The sequence below is a fragment of the Rhizopus delemar genome, genomic scaffold (genome assembly GCF_000149305.1).
Source record: "Rhizopus delemar RA 99-880 supercont3.2 genomic scaffold, whole genome shotgun sequence".
NCBI lineage: Eukaryota > Fungi > Mucoromycota > Mucoromycetes > Mucorales > Rhizopodaceae > Rhizopus > Rhizopus delemar.
In genome coordinates, this window is record NW_027137828.1 from 581,593 (window position 1) to 598,112 (window position 16,520).

At 32.7% G+C, this 16,520-nt stretch overlaps 6 protein-coding genes across 6 annotated transcripts; 2 read left to right on the top strand and 4 right to left on the bottom strand.

Annotated features, from left to right (window-relative positions):
* Positions 1-292: 292 nt before the first annotated feature.
* Positions 293-1,259, bottom strand: RO3G_02434 (uncharacterized protein; the record flags this gene model as incomplete). The annotated part of the gene is made up of 7 exons (XM_067657025.1): positions 293-305; positions 491-556; positions 603-709; positions 771-922; positions 974-1,013; positions 1,077-1,160; positions 1,212-1,259. The coding sequence occupies 7 exons, from the start codon at positions 1,257-1,259 to the stop codon at positions 293-295; spliced, it is 510 nt and encodes a 169-aa protein (XP_067513126.1).
* Positions 1,260-2,761: 1,502 nt separating this feature from the next.
* Positions 2,762-5,787, top strand: RO3G_02435 (uncharacterized protein; the record flags this gene model as incomplete). The annotated part of the gene is made up of 12 exons (XM_067657026.1): positions 2,762-3,215; positions 3,270-3,454; positions 3,534-4,181; positions 4,272-4,309; positions 4,356-4,497; positions 4,556-4,754; positions 4,869-4,919; positions 4,977-5,079; positions 5,138-5,432; positions 5,482-5,573; positions 5,631-5,674; positions 5,750-5,787. The coding sequence occupies 12 exons, from the start codon at positions 2,762-2,764 to the stop codon at positions 5,785-5,787; spliced, it is 2,289 nt and encodes a 762-aa protein (XP_067513127.1).
* A 3,990-nt stretch (positions 5,788-9,777) lies between these two features.
* RO3G_02436 (uncharacterized protein) lies at positions 9,778-10,598 on the top strand (the record flags this gene model as incomplete). The annotated part of the gene is made up of 2 exons (XM_067657027.1): positions 9,778-9,856; positions 9,937-10,598. 2 exons carry the CDS (start codon positions 9,778-9,780, stop codon positions 10,596-10,598), a joined length of 741 nt encoding a protein of 246 aa, XP_067513128.1.
* Positions 10,599-11,026: 428 nt separating this feature from the next.
* Positions 11,027-11,401, bottom strand: RO3G_02437 (uncharacterized protein; the record flags this gene model as incomplete). The annotated part of the gene is made up of 1 exon (XM_067657028.1): positions 11,027-11,401. One exon carries the CDS (start codon positions 11,399-11,401, stop codon positions 11,027-11,029), a length of 375 nt encoding a protein of 124 aa, XP_067513129.1.
* A 1,594-nt stretch (positions 11,402-12,995) lies between these two features.
* Positions 12,996-13,328, bottom strand: RO3G_02438 (uncharacterized protein; the record flags this gene model as incomplete). The annotated part of the gene is made up of 1 exon (XM_067657029.1): positions 12,996-13,328. One exon carries the CDS (start codon positions 13,326-13,328, stop codon positions 12,996-12,998), a length of 333 nt encoding a protein of 110 aa, XP_067513130.1.
* A 999-nt stretch (positions 13,329-14,327) lies between these two features.
* RO3G_02439 (uncharacterized protein) lies at positions 14,328-15,850 on the bottom strand (the record flags this gene model as incomplete). The annotated part of the gene is made up of 4 exons (XM_067657030.1): positions 14,328-14,573; positions 14,694-15,269; positions 15,336-15,515; positions 15,572-15,850. The coding sequence occupies 4 exons, from the start codon at positions 15,848-15,850 to the stop codon at positions 14,328-14,330; spliced, it is 1,281 nt and encodes a 426-aa protein (XP_067513131.1).
* Positions 15,851-16,520: the final 670 nt, after the last annotated feature.

The window sequence follows — 16,520 nt, forward strand, 5'->3', positions numbered from 1 at the left end:
CATTTATTTACACTCCGACCATTGTTACTGCTGCTGTTCAAAGAAAGCAGGATTGATATACATGCTATTGCCTGTACCGGCTTGTGGGTTGTTAAAGCCAGTTCCATTTCTTCCTCCTCCTCTACCATTGTTTCTCATATTTCCACGCATCATCATTTCGTTGTACATTCTTATATTCGGAGGCATAGCAGGAGTAGGGAAATAAGGCATGCTTGGGTTAAATGCAAAGTTCATGGTTGTATTACCCATTCTTGGGATATTAGCTGTATTGTTTACTATATTTCTTGTAGATTTATTGTTGGATTCTATTAATAGAAAGGTGAGTGAGGTCATACAACATAATAAATCTACTATACCTTTTGGAAGATGTCTGAATGGATTAGATGATGTTGTAAATAGTGCATAAACACGTTTATTATCAAATTCGCTTTTGTTAATGATAATAGTATTTAGTATATTTGTGTATATATCTTATCTTTTTATAACTTACGTTCTTTCAAATATATCCTTTGCATGAGAAGCATATTCTTCGTTATCAAATTCAAGGAATACAATTCTATTAAAAATAAGTATATTTCTAACAGTGAATATCAGATGATTACCCTTTGGATTTTCCATTCATTTTATACTCGAAAAATGTCAACTCTTTAAGATGATCTATTAAATTTGCTTTCTCCAAAAGTGATTTAATATCTTTATCAGTTGTATACTATTTTCTTGTTTGTTACTAAAATTTATTTTATAAAAATTGTTTTTTTTATTATAATTACCCAATGAAGTTCTCCTAAATAAATGCTACTAGTAGGTTGATTTGATATACCACGCAATTGTGTTAAAGAGGTTGGTATTTGCTGCTGCTGTTGTTGTTGTTGTTGTCTGTTATTTTGATATGCTTGCGTTGTGGTTTGTATTTTTTGAGAAGCTTATATAAAAAAGGTGAGTTTCTTTTATCTCCTTATTGCTGTCTTTTTACCTTTATTTTGATCTTCATTGAGTCTAAGTGATTTTACATGCTAATAGCATCATGAATTAAAGATATAAAAAAAAAAGGTTATTTTGTTTTCTCTTTTTATTACCTTCTCATCTGATGCTTCTTCGGTATCTGACCTTGATCTTTTCTTCGCTGGCACATCGTGAACAATTTCTTCAAGATCATCTCCCTATAAATAGCATGAGTAGTTTGCTCTTTCTACTTGATTAGTTTTTATTACCAAGCCAAATTCATAATCACCATAAATATCAACTTCTTCTTCGGCCATTATATAAATAGATGTTTGTGTGTATATGAAAAAGAAAAAAAGGAAAAAGGAAATTGTTCAAACCGGCAAATATATTTTTTGGGTCGCTAAAACAACTCAGCTTCATCTTTCTCCCTTTCGTTCACAAGACAGTTTTCATTTTCATTTGTTGCTTTGCGGCTAAAATAATAGTCATTGAGATAGTATTTGTATGTTTACGTATTGTGTGTTTATTTTCTAAAAAGATTGTAATATACTATCTTTTTTAATTGCATAAAGCCACAATGCTTTTTTTTTTTTTTTGGAACTTGATAGTTCATGTAGTGATATGCCTGGAATTAGTCTATGAAAGACAGTTCTTAAAGAAACACTGGGTTTCATGTCCCTGTATACAAACCCACATATTCTAGTAATATATATAATGTATATTCGATTGGGTTTGTCATCGGTACCACTGATCGATGATTATATTAGTGCCTTGGTGGGCTGGCTTACTATCATCTTTAAATCCTTCATTCCTATCTTTGAGCCTTTTGACTAGATTGTCCACAGAACTGAGCTAGCCAAAGAGGAAAAAAAAGGATTGCCAATCACTGTTTATTGAAAGCAATCTTACTTTGTCATCCAATTTTCTTGTTATTTTACAAGCGTTATTGTTAGTGCGAACCATGTCTTTACACCAGCGTTTTGTGGCTATATCGCTTTTACTAGATAACCAATGATAGAGCAAAATATATAATAAAAATAACAAAGATAAACTTATTTAAAAACTCTTTGATCATAATCTATCAAAGACAATGAATAAGTGACTTTATTGATATATACTCGTTATGAAGCAATCAACTCTAGGTATACCTACTATATGCTGTTAATTCAGACTCCATGTGCTTACATGTTAACTTGAATTCGCCTCAATGACGTTTCAGATCTGAGAAATTGTTACACAAAACCAAAAATGGAGCCGCATTGCAAAAAAGTGTTTCATTTTTTCACATAAAAAAAGCTTAAAGAATGCACGATGCTTTTCAGATTACAACTGTAATTGATAAATTAACACGTATCGAATCTATCTTTGCTCATGGTAATAAAGCTTTTAAATTCTTTACTTCATAATCACCTTAACAAAATTAAAAAAGGGGATAGACTGTTAATTGGTACCGGTACTGGCCAGTTACTTGAATACGACATTAAAGAACCACTAGGTAAATCTTGAGAGGAGACTAAAGTTTGGAATCTAAAGCAAAATTGTGCGTAGTGGCCGATGATAATGAAGTACCTGAAGTGACTCTTTCTAAAACAATCAAAACCTTTTCAAAAAGACCAATTGAACAATTAGACATTATCAAAGAAATCGATGTTCTTGTATCTCTTTCAGGCACATATACTACTTGCATATTATCTAACTTAAAAACTAATATTATTTGCTTGTAGACGGTTTAGTAAGTCTACATGATCTTCATACGTTTGAGTTACGCATGGCACTTGGAAAAACAAAAGGCGCCAACTTATTTGCTGTCCAAACCATGGTTGAGATGAGTTCCGAAGAGCAAATCCCGGTCCTAACCACTAGACTAGCTGTGGCTGTTCGCAAAAAGTTGATGGTCTTTGTATGGAAAGATACCCAGTTTTGTGAGACAAAGGAGTTGAATATACCCGATCGAATCAAAGCCATGGCATGGGTGGAAGCTACCAAGATTTGTTTGGGGTTCATGGCAGAATATGCATTGATGGATGTCGAGCAGGAACAGCTGACAGAATTGTTTGCATTGACAGGTCAAGCTGAGGCTGGACCAATGAGTACATTGAATAGCTTGTATAATATGTCAATTGGATCTAGAGGTGGAAAGCCAATGATTACGAAAATACCCAACAATGAAATGCTTCTTGCTAGAGATAACATCAGTATATTTTTAGGATTAGATGGTACTCCAACAAGAAAAGTAGGAATCGAATGGTCTGGTGCTCCGGAACAAATAGGTAACAGCAAAAACAGCGAGACATTTCCATGTATAAACTGATTGTGATATATAGGTTACTCGTATCCTTATGTGATTGCTATCTTACCAAAGCATGTTGAAGTACGCAACATTCAAACCCTAACTTTAGTACAACACATTGATCTTCCCAACACAAAATTTCTAAATCAAGGGAAATTAGTCTATGTTGCAAGCACATCACAAATCTATCGTTTAACTCCTTATAGCTTTTCATCTCAGGTATATATATATATATATACATATACATTAGTGTATATGCGTTAAATAACAAAATAACTGAAATCCATTATTATAAAAGATTGATCAATTAGTAGAAAAGCAAGAATATAAGGAAGCAGTTAGTTTGTTGGATCAAATTGATGCAGTGCTTGTTCAAGATAAGGAAAATAAGCTGATTTCTATCCGAACAGCCTATGCACACGACATGTTTCAATATGGAGAATACGATAAAGCACTTGACTTGTTCCAAGAGCTCGATACACCACCCGCAGAGGTCATCAGTTTGTACCCTGAAGTCATCTCGGGCCATTTGGCAAAAAATTTACAAGATGAAGAAGATCAAGAATTGGACTTGCCAACGAAAGAGGAACGTCCACCGAGTCGAACATCCAACAAAAGTAGAGCGACTACTGTAGGAAGTTCAATCAAAAGGGACCGTGTGTCATTGACTGGATTTCATCTTCGAGATGCGGTAACTTATCTTATTCGGTATTTGACAGATAAACGTCAAAAATTGGCAAGACAATTAAACGGGTCATCTGCTAAATCATCCACAGCAAGCGAGTCAACGGATTTGGAAAAAACACTTTTAGAGCAGGCTACTTTAGTAGATACGACTCTTTTGAAATCATATATGATGACAAGTGATGCCCTTGTAGGTCCACTTTTACGAGTTCAAAACCATTGTGATGTTGAGGAATGTGAAACTATTTTGATGGATAAGAAGGTATAAAAAATACTATTTGGCCTAGAAAGCATTCTAACATTGTTCACTTCAAGAAATATAAAGAGCTTGTAGATCTTTATAATTGTAAAGGAATGCATGAAAGGGCTTTGGACTTGTTGGAAAAGTGAGTAAAAGATTTATATTAACAAATAGCATATTCAACCATCAAATTAGGCTTGGAAACCAAACAGATGCTCCACTGCGCGGTGTATCTCCAACTATCAGATATCTACAGAAGCTGGGACCAGATCAATTTGAGCTCGTATTAAGATATTCTCGCTGGGTATTAGAAAAAGATCCTAAAAATGGCATGGATGTAAGACCAAAAGATGTGTAAAGACATGCTTAGCTCAAACATGCTCTTTTTATTTTAGATATTTATCGATGATTTAGCAGAAGCAGAAACTTTTCCGAGAGATGAAGTCTTGAAACATTTAGAATCAATTTCAAGTGATTTAGTTATACAATATTTGGAATATATCATTCAAGATTTACATGATGAATCGCCTGAATATCATGACAGACTTGTCATTGCTTACCTTGATAAAATTAACTTTGATAGAAAACATGAAGGTAAAAATCAACAAATTAAAAATATGATTCGAATATTTACACTTTAATAAAAAAAAAAAGACAACGAAGAAAATACAAGTAAGACAAGGTCAAGACTTCTTTCATTCTTGACAGAATCATCATTTTATAATGCAAGAAGAATATTGACCCGACTTCCGGATGATGGTAAGCGCCATTAAAACAAAAGATGTGCATACTAATAAATATTATTTGCTTTACTAGACTTATTTGAGGAGCGTGCTATCCTATTAAGTCGCATTGGGCAACACGACCAGGCTCTTGATATTTATGTGTATAAACTTAAAAACTACCTTATGGCAGAAGAGTAAAAAAAAAAAGTTATTATCGATATGCTTAGTAAGCTAACTAAAATGAATTACTAGATATTGCACAAAAGTATTCAGAGTAGATCCAAAGAGAGGTGAAGATATGTACTTGACATTATTAAGAGTCTATTTGAAACCAAGCAATCAACAAAAGCCTCTGATTGAACCAGCATTAGATTTACTTGCTCATCATGGATCGCATATTAATGCTAGTGAGGTCTTATCTATACTACCACCCACTATTGGTATTCAAGGTTTATTCCCATTCTTTGAAAAGTATATTCGCGCAACCAATAGAAACAGAAATATGAATTTGATCGTTAAAAATTTATTGAAGGCTGAGCAAATACAGGTAGAAAATAATAATGGATAAATAGATAATTTACTTATTTTCATCTTAGGTTGAAGAACAGTCCATGTATTACAGATCTCGAGCTGTCAAGATTACAGATGATCGCATGTGCCCTCAATGTAATAAGAGAATAGGAAATAGGTAAAACGTTTAATATTAAAAACATCATTTTCTTTTATTTTAATGTGTAATTCATAGTGTATTTGCTGTGTTTCCTAATGGTGTTGTTGTTCATTATTCCTGTAAAGAAAAAATTGAGCAAACTCAATGGAAACTCATTTAATAATAAAAGTTTTTTTATCTATCGGAACTGATAGGGGAATTCGTTTCTATCAAAGAAAACGATTTTAAATAGCACTAAAGATAGCTTTACCAGCAGAACTTCTCCCTTTTATTCTTTTCATAGATAACATTTTGTATAACCTTTGTTATTTCATTATAATCAGTAAAAATGAGAAAGAAACGGCTAATGCGCCTGTAAATAAATGATATAAAGATAAGAAAAATGGTAGCCCGAATTCTGGCTTGATATATAAAAATAGGAAAGATGTACTACTTTATTTTCTTTATCTCCATTTCTATTATAATGCCTGATACCCTAGTTAGAGCAATTATCATGATCAAACTCACTGCTGAAGACATACAAAGAATTGTAGGAAATGAACCAAAAAAAGCGTGTGCAGTCTGTGGATCAAAATTACATATGACAAGTAAAGAAATAAACGTAAAACAATGAAGTTTTTTTTTACACTTTACTTACGAAACAATATTTTCTTTTTTAGAGCATTGTCCTGTGCATCCATAAGCGTAATCGTATGTGCACATACCTTACATAGTAGAATTTATTTTTTATTACATTTTATTCATTTGAAGTCATATCATTTCATTCAACCATCAATAAAAAGGAGTTGAAGTCATTATTTTTCGACTGATCAAAACTTTTCTTTGGAAAACCTATAATGGCTATAAACTACCTAGTCTGGAATCTTTCTAATGTACGGAACATATCCTTCCCTTCATATTATCACCATCAACACGGAGAGACATTATCTATACTTGAGTAGAGTGACGCAGATCTGAATTCATACGATCAGTATGTACTTTTGTGTATTAAACATTTGATAAGCAGCTTTATGAACAAGCCTTTGGCCTCAAATGATATGGATGCTTCATTTTTTTTTTTTTTTTTTTTTTTTTTTGTATTTTTCAAATGATGCCTTTTCGAGAGAAAATTACTTTGCACGGCGCATCAGGGTTTATCCGAAATTTGGATCTGTTTTTTGATAACATCAAGCACTAGAATACTCTTTTTGTTTCAATCAAGCTACCTAGTATACACTTTATGTAGTAATCTCAAATCATTCTCCTATATTACCTTCTCTCGATGATAATCTGTGCTATCTATCTTATCTTTTCATGTTGGTCCTAACGGATCTTTAACGTGCCACGGATAATCCTTATTTTGTCTAGTATTTCATTTTTGTATTCCCCTCTTGAAAAGCACCAGAATACGACAAGTTACCAATAGTTTTTCTTTTCCTTATTTTGTCTAGTATTTCATTTTTGTATTCCCCTCTTGAAAAGCACCAGAATACGACAAGTTACCAATAGTTTTTCTTTTCCTTATTTTAAAGGCCTAGTATCTTCTTGTTTATAAAAATCAAGATACTCTTGTTTATCAGCTCAAATGATGGATTGAGATTAAAGGCGTAGAATCACACTATTCATAACCCTTACATCATCATAATACATATCAGCTATAAGCATATTATATTCTAAATCTTGAGAATGAAAATGTACATCTTGTCACTTTTTATACCTACTTCATACCCAATTGATGGAATTGTCTTGCTCAACCTATTAACTCTGTATTCACTGCTCTGTTGTAATATGCATCATGAAACATGAAAAGACCAATGCTAACCATTTTAGCATTTCATGAGGAAGAATGGTCTCAAAGAATGCTATAAACAGGATGCAGTGAGCATTTCTACCAAATGTAAATGCACTGGTCCTTTAAATTAATCCTTTTACAATTGTGAAAAAATGAAAGCAAGTAATAAAAGCATGTTTTATTGTTACAGTCTATAATTTCTTTCATATCATCTGTATCATCGTGTTATAGTCAGTCATAGTACAAGAGGTCTTTATGAACTATACTTATTAAATCAAATATAAACAAATTGAAAAGCAGTTTTTTTTTTTTTTTTTTTTTTTTTTTTTCAAGTGTGCAAAGTATCTCTTTTACGCTATTCTTTTAGAATACTTTTGTAAAGAAGGACGTTAGATTAAAATTGAACCATATATTCTTAATATAAATAATTTAAGCTTTGCTTATGGCTAGAGTATTAAAAAAAAATCGTAAGAATATATAAAAATAAACAATCGCATATCCACAACCAATGTTGATTATATTAAGATTTCCTAACAAACTTAGCTGAATATTAAAAAATGGCAACGCGTTTGATAAGAGAGAAATGAAGAGAAAAACAGAATCATGCAATATACTTTCAAGAAGACAGAGCGTGTTTTATCCATTCGTTTAACGGAACCCGCATTTTATATTACGATTAGAAAGTAAGTTTGGATTGATTGAGAGGTAAACCCCCTCCCAAAATTCTTTTATATAAAAAGCTTTCTTTATTGAACAACAAAAGTAGACAAAATTAAACGTCTATATAAATTCTATCTTCCCTACGAACATTCGATCTGAGATAAAGGTCGCATACAACAAAACGGTCAGGAAGGTGAATATTAATTTAAAGCGAAAGATTGAGTGCAATTTTATCTTTTGTTTTCTCATAGCCTTGTTATACTACTCATGGGCACATATAACTTAGTGTTTCTCACTGGAAATAAAAAGGAAAAGTGAAAGTGTATATCGGTCAGATCATTCAATGCACCCCCTTTGTTATCACTCTAATCCATAGTATACTTTGTAGCTATATCTCTTGATTATATATCATACCTTTATTGTTTATGATCTTTATTTTAAATGGCCTAAACAGAAATGCATTCAAGCTACCAATTACTCAAAGAATAAAAACTACATTCTTGTGGCATATTTCAAACACCCAAAAAATTAATAAAAGCAGAAAGATTGATCAATATCGTATTTCTAGCAAAAAATAATTTACACTTTATCACACCCAATAATGGTAGCAAATAAGCATCCAGATTCTTCTTCTACTTTTCTTTTAGTGGACGATACCTCTAATTATGATTGAATCAATTTGTAAATGGTCTTCATACAAAATCAGTTGATCTTCAAAGTAAAACAGTCATTTTAATACAAAAACATTTTTATACCCATTTCAATTTATACAGAAAGCCGTACTGTTTATATAAACTATAGACACTTTGTTCTTATTTTTTCTTTAGTATGAAAGCAATTCAATTTCGTTTTCTTTTTATTTCTATCAATTTGATACACTAAGCCCTGTCTATAGATCCAAATAAAAAGTTATAATATAGTTTATTATCTTTCATTAAATAAGTTAGAAAAAAGATTCAATGTTCCTTATTGGGTGCCATATAAGGATGATGTCGAGATATGGTGTATCTTTTGATGCTTTGCCTTCGAGAAGAATCAAACAAAGATGGGTCTTCGACGGAGATATCTGAATGTGGTCTTGCTGAAGTCATCCATTCTTCATATAAACCATCATTTTCCGGGAGAGGTGTCTGCCCTTTGGAAGAATAAGAATATGCTGAGCTTCCTTCATTGGGAAGTGTGGGAGGTGATCTATAACCCAGCTGAGATAACAGGTCATGGCTACCAGAAGAATTAGTATTTCGGGTATAACCTAAGGTGTTATGAGATTAACATATATGCTATCAACTCTCTGAAATTCACTTTTCTAATTACTGTTGCTCTTGACCCCTAATGCTACCCGTCGTGTTTGATTCACAATAAGTTTTTCAACACTATTTCATGATTGAAAGGCCTCCCTTGCGATAGAAGACAGTGAAAATGTGAATCTATAAAATTTCCTCAAAGCTTCTACAGTCGAAAACTATTAACAGTTAAAGCTTATATTACCCACTTGGTAATATTTTTAATTTTTTTTATTGTTATTATGATCATTTTTGGCAGACTTGTCATGCTTGTAATAATATTTTTCTTATTTTATATAAAAAAAAACTTATAATGTATGTATTTGAATGATATGACACTATAATAACCTCAAACCTTAATTCCACTGTCTGTTCAGTTAAAAAGAAAGCAAAGTACTTTTTTTTTATTTATTTATTTTCTAAGCAACGAAAGATGAATTTATATCAATCAAAAGAAATGAGAGATGGTCAGACAAAAAATTATTTTTCTTTTTTTTTTTTTTTAGAGATGTCTATCAATAAACATGTTGATTCTAACAGGAATTTAAAAAACAACAAATGGCCGCCTGATTTCTCTCACTACATGGGTTAGCTATCCCTTTGTTCATTTAAATGAAACATTTTGTTGATCCCCTTTTTTCACGCTAACTTTTTTTTATTGCCATAGATCGAGATCTATCCAAGTCTAACTTGTTTGAAATTTTCAATAAAGAAGCTCAAAATGTAGAAGCACCAGAAGCATACAAATTGTTCTTTAGTCAATTAGCACAACAATTTAGCGTTATGACAGAAAAAATAAACCAGGATCAACAAACGATTGAACAACTTCAATCGAGTTGTGAAAAGTATAGTCAGTATGTTCAAGCAGCCCGCGAAAATTATGAACAGCTGAGTGAACTCTACAAGGAACAACATTCGCGTGTATTGGACTTGCAAGAGTCTCAGATTCAGCTACAGTTACAAATTGAATCTGAGAAAAAGCAACATGAACAGATGACAGCTGAATTAAGGCAGAACTTATCGATGGTTGAAAAAGAAAAGGCTGATCTTTATCAGGACTTTGAACACCATAAGGCAGAAGCAGCCAAGAATGCCGAAAAGCAGGGTTTGGGAAGACGAAATTTGGAAGAGATATTATTAGAGAAAGAAGGAGAAATAGATGAATTACAAAGAAAGACAAACGAGTTGCGAGAAACTGTAAAACATAAAGAAAAGGAAGTTGAAGATGTAAATACCAAATATAAAGCCATAACCACACTATTACAAGGTACAAGACATATGCAACAACAGCAACAACAGCAGCAACAAAATCCAATGAGTTACTCTTAAAAATACATTTATTTTTGCGTTTTCATCATAATACTTGATAATAACAAAGGAGGTGTGTTTGTAAAAAAAAAAAAAAAAAAAAAAAAAAAAATGTTTTTTATTTATTTTTGAAATTTTCTCAAAAGCCATAATTTCTTTTTAAAATAAGATGGATTACTGTGCATCGATAAGGAGCTTGTTTTTTTTCAATTGTTCTTTTACCATAACCTGCAGCTCTTGTTGTTTCAATCGGACTATAGCCTTCATATCGCCATGTTCAGCTGCTGTGCGGTACCAATGTAGGGTAAGTGACAGGTCTTGAGCGATATCAATGCCCAATTCTGTAAAATAGCCCAAGGCATATTCGGCTTTTGGCAAGCTTGCCCTTGTGGCAACTAAAGTGTAATGATAAGCTTGTTTCTCTGAAGAAGGAAGTATACCAGGTATCCCTACCAGACACCATGATGCCAATGCAGTGCAGGAGAGTGAATGGCTTTGCTCAGCAGCGATCGTGTAATAATAAACAGGGGAACGGGATTTTTGACGCAGCCGAGTTTTCCAAATTTGTAACACTTACCGAGTCGATAAGCCGATGGAGCATAACCAAGCATTGCGGCTTCATGATACAAATGAATCGAGTAATTTGCATCAGCAAATACGGTAGAACCAAGGCCATTTTCATAGAACAGATCCAATTCATGTAGTGCATGAGGATACTGAGCATTTGCTGGTTCAACTGAGCGGTTTAACCATTTGTAACCATCACGAGTGTTTCTTGATAAGCTCAATTCTCCCTTTATGGCTGCAAAACCAATGCAATACATAGCTCCAGGGTGATTTAATATTGCAGTATTTCCATACATAACAATTTTTAGAATAATAAAGGGAAAAAAAATCATAAAAGCACGCCTTCATTTATCTATAATAAAGAGCTGCTTTTGCTTTGTTCGTTTTTGTACCAAGATCATTTTCATAATATTGAGCTGATCTAGAATTAAGAAAACAAATCATTACTATCCTCATTTAGTCTTATAAAAGGACCTGTAAGCTGCATCGTCATGATGATGTTTTGCAGACTGCACAAAAAGTTGAAGTGCCTTACCAAAATCAGGTTTGCCTTTTTTATTTAATAACCCAAATGCGTAAACATTGGCCAAGTAGTATTGCGATTCATAATGCCCGCGCACGGCAATCTTTTTCAATAATCTTTTGGCTTCTAAAAGATAATCTTGTCTATTATCGTTGTTCTATTCATCCATATGTTTTGCAGCCTCAACCAGGAAGATGGCAAAATCGCATTGAGTTTCCATATTGTTGGTCCTTTTGAGATTCTTTCTGTACATGTTGATTGTTTGAGTGTATGAAAGCAGTGAAGCATTGGAACTAGGTTTGAGATGAGAATGATCTAGTAAGTACTCCGATGGGTAGGAACCCAAAGATGACAGTCTTTTGTTTATCAGAGTTTCTTGTTTCTTTTCAATCAATGTCCTTTCCAATCTACTTTTTATAAGACCACAATCCGTCGTAATAAATTCGATTTCTAATGATTTAGCATCAGACTGTAACATCATGTACTAATCAAGAACAATAAAATGGAAATCAAAGAAAAGAAGCAAGCAAGCAATGGGTGCATACAAATTTAATTTAACATTTTGCAAAACCAGTGTTGTACTCAATCTTTTTAAATGGCACACATGTTATTCCATATTTGGAATTTGTTGAAAACGGCTAAAAAGAGAAGAAATGTGTCCCTTTTCTTCGATAAACATATTCCTCCTCCTTCTATATTACCAGTGTCATTTTCTTCTTTTTTTTTTTTAATATGAATCCTTTTCTCAAATTTATTGCGCTTGATCTTTTGGATAAGCAAATCATCATGATAATAGAAGCAAAGTTTGAAACATGATACAAACAACCAAACATCTTCCAGACAGATGTCCCCTTTTATTTAAAAAAATCTATACTTCTTTACTCGTAATATTCTGAATTCTATAATCGTTAAAATAACGCATCCAGAAAAATAGTTACATAAGGTTACATGCAGCTAGCCAACTATTTGAAATATAAATTAAGCATCCCTACAACTTCTTTACTTTCTAAACAAGAAGTCAGAATATGCAAAAGATTCCAACAATTATATAGTTAGAACATGTTTCTAGTTTAAATATACTTTTTTATAGGCTATTATATAAGCTTTGCTTTAGTGAAAAAAAAAAAAAAATGTTTCTATTTACAATTTATTCATTTATTTCTAAAGTATTTAACTCTGATTTTTCTTGTTCGGTTACTTCAAACTTCTTCCCTCCCAACATGTTTCGTAGTCGCGATGTTTGTCTTGGAACTATAATTTGAAGTTTATCTGAGAATTCTTTAAACTATATACATAGGATCGTTAATAAAAGAAAAGAAATTGCTCAGTCATTTTACATTTCGAACATCAAGCCACCAACCCACAGTGGTAGCTAATAATCCAGCCCCGGTAAAAGCCAATAAGGTACCAAGACCCAAAGTTTTGAGAGCAAAAAATCTTGCTTCATTTCTGGCAACAGCTAATTCAGCTGGTGTCAATTTAGGAGGAGTGAATTGGTGAGGTATATGCTGAACACCTTCCTTAATTTCTGCTTCTATTCTTTGATTTTGCTTTCTTTTCGTATGCCAAATGGCGCCTAAGAGACCAGCTCCAAAAGCACCTGCTGCGCTTGTTAATAGTGGTATAATAGGTGGCTGATCTTCTTGCTTTTGATCGTTCATGATTCTTGAATTAAAAAAAAGCGTACCCCTTCGTTATTTCTGTGGCTGCATCTTTTGCTTTTTTTAAACATTTGAACCTCCGTTTTGACAGACAACCAGTAATTGACATCCGTTGGTTACTCTCATCGATGTACTATATGAAGCGAAATTCTCATCTAGCTTTGTAACATCGAATTCTCTTGAGAAGATGCCTACTTTATATCAGTCTTTCTATTCATCTTCCTGTGTGGAAGTTTCTATACAGTAAACCTTCTGTGGTTGTGACTCAAAGTTGAAGCACTCACTAATGATTCATTATCAAAAGTTTTTGCTTCACTGGCTAATAAACAATTATGCTTTCTATATTGCGGATTTCTATCATCCAAAAGGCAAGACCCGACCTTGATTAGTAGCTTTTTTTTTGTTGATTTTATTCCGTTCTACAATGTTCACACCGCTCATGGGCGTGTATTCCTTGACATTATCTTGTAAAAATCTAATACAAAAAAATAAAAATCATTAATATAAACAGATCATCACCATTACCTTCATATAGCATAATAAATGTAGAGTATCAAAAGCCATTTTAAGCTGAATTGGCAATATAACAATAAAACATCTTGCATAACCTATCATTGTTGACAACACACTTTGACCAATGATGTTTTTTGTCAACAAATATCTTTAATTTTCAGAAGCATATTGACATAGTGTGGTCTATTGCAATGTATACATGGATTTAAAAAGCTAATAGAAAGTCTTTACAGTATCATGTAATCCTCAAGTTAAAAATTGTTGCAAAAGGGTTACATCTAATCTACTTTATATTAGCTTTACTTTCTGTATTCTTCCTGCTTATTATTAAATTTGATAATAATAATAACGATAATAAAACACACACACTTTGTAATTAGTATTAGGTTTTATTAAAAAGTATATTTGCACAAAACAAGTGAGAAACAGAGAAAATATTTTACAAAGGAGATGAAGGCTATTGGATGATTAGAAAAATGATGCTGGTTATCCCATAATATTTTCAATGTGGTTTTTGAGCTTATCCAAAGCGTTCCTTATGGTTAACGTGTATTCATTTTCAACAGTTTCTATTGAAGCAATTAAACTAAAGCTATCAGTACTGTCCTCTTCCAATTCCTTCTCATCCTGATATTCTTCCTGCTCCTCGTATTCTTCTTGCTCTAAAATCAATGGTTGTGTACCTTCGAACTCACATGGGAATGATAACTTTTCTTGATGATTGAAGACTTTCTAAAGTAAATAAAAAAAGTTAAGTTGCAAATATACATAGCATGATTACTATAGGCTTACAATGAATCTTCTCACATTTTGTCCTTGAGCAGGCGAGTGTGATATTTTTCTTTTATTTACCCTTGCATGAGGATCATATACATCATCTATTGATGGCGAACGACTAATAGCGTCAATTTCGACTTTTATTGGAACATTGCGTCTTTTAAGAAGTTGGCTGCTTGGCGTGACATTAATATCAAATAACGGCATGACAGAATAGCCACTGCTCTCAGGACTAAATAACTCATGCAATGGTGTCTCAGAAAATACATCATCCATAAGACTCGTATTCTCATCATAACCATAGCATGCATATTCATAATGACAGGTAGTATTTCCCAATACCCATCTGAGCAGATGTGAAGCTACACCTTTGTTCCAAATATAGACATCATTCATCATTGTTTGATGGGTACTTTCAGTAAAAATTGCCTCAAATGCATGTGGTTCAGGGGCATCAAGGTAGTCACAGTATCTGATCTCATCAGGAAACAAGTGGATATAGCTATACCATCTCATTTCTGGAGAGTCCTTGCAGGCGAGATAGACAGTCTTTGGGCTGTCGTGAAATAGATTTTTTCTAAGGTAATGATGGCTGCTGCATGTATTACCCCCGTCAAGTACCATGATAAGCTTTAGATTACACCCATCATTCTAAAATGATACAAAGAATTGAGAGTTGGAAAATAAATTAGAAAACTTTCTTGAAATCCCTCTTACCTGCTTAATGATATTTTGTTCAGAAGCTTCGCAAACATCGTTATTGACAACAATGCCATATATGGAGGAATCAAATCCTCTGCATTGTAATGCTATTGTGGTGAATCCTTCATCTCTGACTACTTTCTTTACAAGCATTTCTGTTGTCAAGTCACTGCAGATTAATGCGACTTCGATAAACTATAGCAACCGATTAGTCTTCTTGGTCTTATATTTATCATAGTAAGTTGACTTACCTTGTTTGACGCTTTTATCTCTCTTAAAAATTCCTTTATAAAAATCATTTTGCCAGACTTTTCGATTTCAAAACCGGGTTCACTATTAGGAATCAAGGCAGGATATAAAAAGTAGCGAAGGGCAGTTTCGACGCGTTCTTGACTTTTATTACATTTAGAAATGAATTTTTCATATGCTTGGAGCTGATGTTGGGTTGCTGCGATAGGTACACAATTATACAAGGAAGATATAGCAAACGAAGCGTGATCGAGTGGAGTAGTAAAGGTATCAAGCGACATTTTTTAAAAGAAAAATGGAACGAAACAAAAAAAAAAAAAAAAAAAAAAAGCCGAAATGTCTTATTATAACAAATAAAGAAACAAAGGGGTGATAACAATCAATATAACTTAAAAGCAACAACCCTGTATATTTAATATCATAATTTCTCTTAACCTTTCTTATTTACAAACCTGTACAAGTGTGTTTTTATTATGAGACAAAAAGCACCCAATATTATCATACCAGAGGTTAATGCAAACTATGCTTCCTCTAATAAATTGCTAACCAGGTGCTCCCAACTTATTTATACTTAGTTGCGATGCAGATAAATCTAAGTAACGTCATTATCAACGGTTATAAAAAGGTATTTTGATATATTAAATTTTCCTTTTCCAAAAGAGCAACATGGGACGATGAATAAAGAATAAACTATGAATTTTATTATAAAGATACATTACAGCAAGAAGAAAAATAATGCATTTGGAATATATTTTAACAGTTTAATACCATATTTTATTTTGCATCTACCCAAAGCCATCACCAGAAATATTAACAATGAATGCATACCTTTTTGACATCATCCTTAATTTCATATATTATAGTTTTGAGGTAACTGTGCATTGTATTCATAGAAGAGTGTTCCTTTATGAAACCTGTATTGCCTTCCCCATTTCTTTCAAGCTAAATATG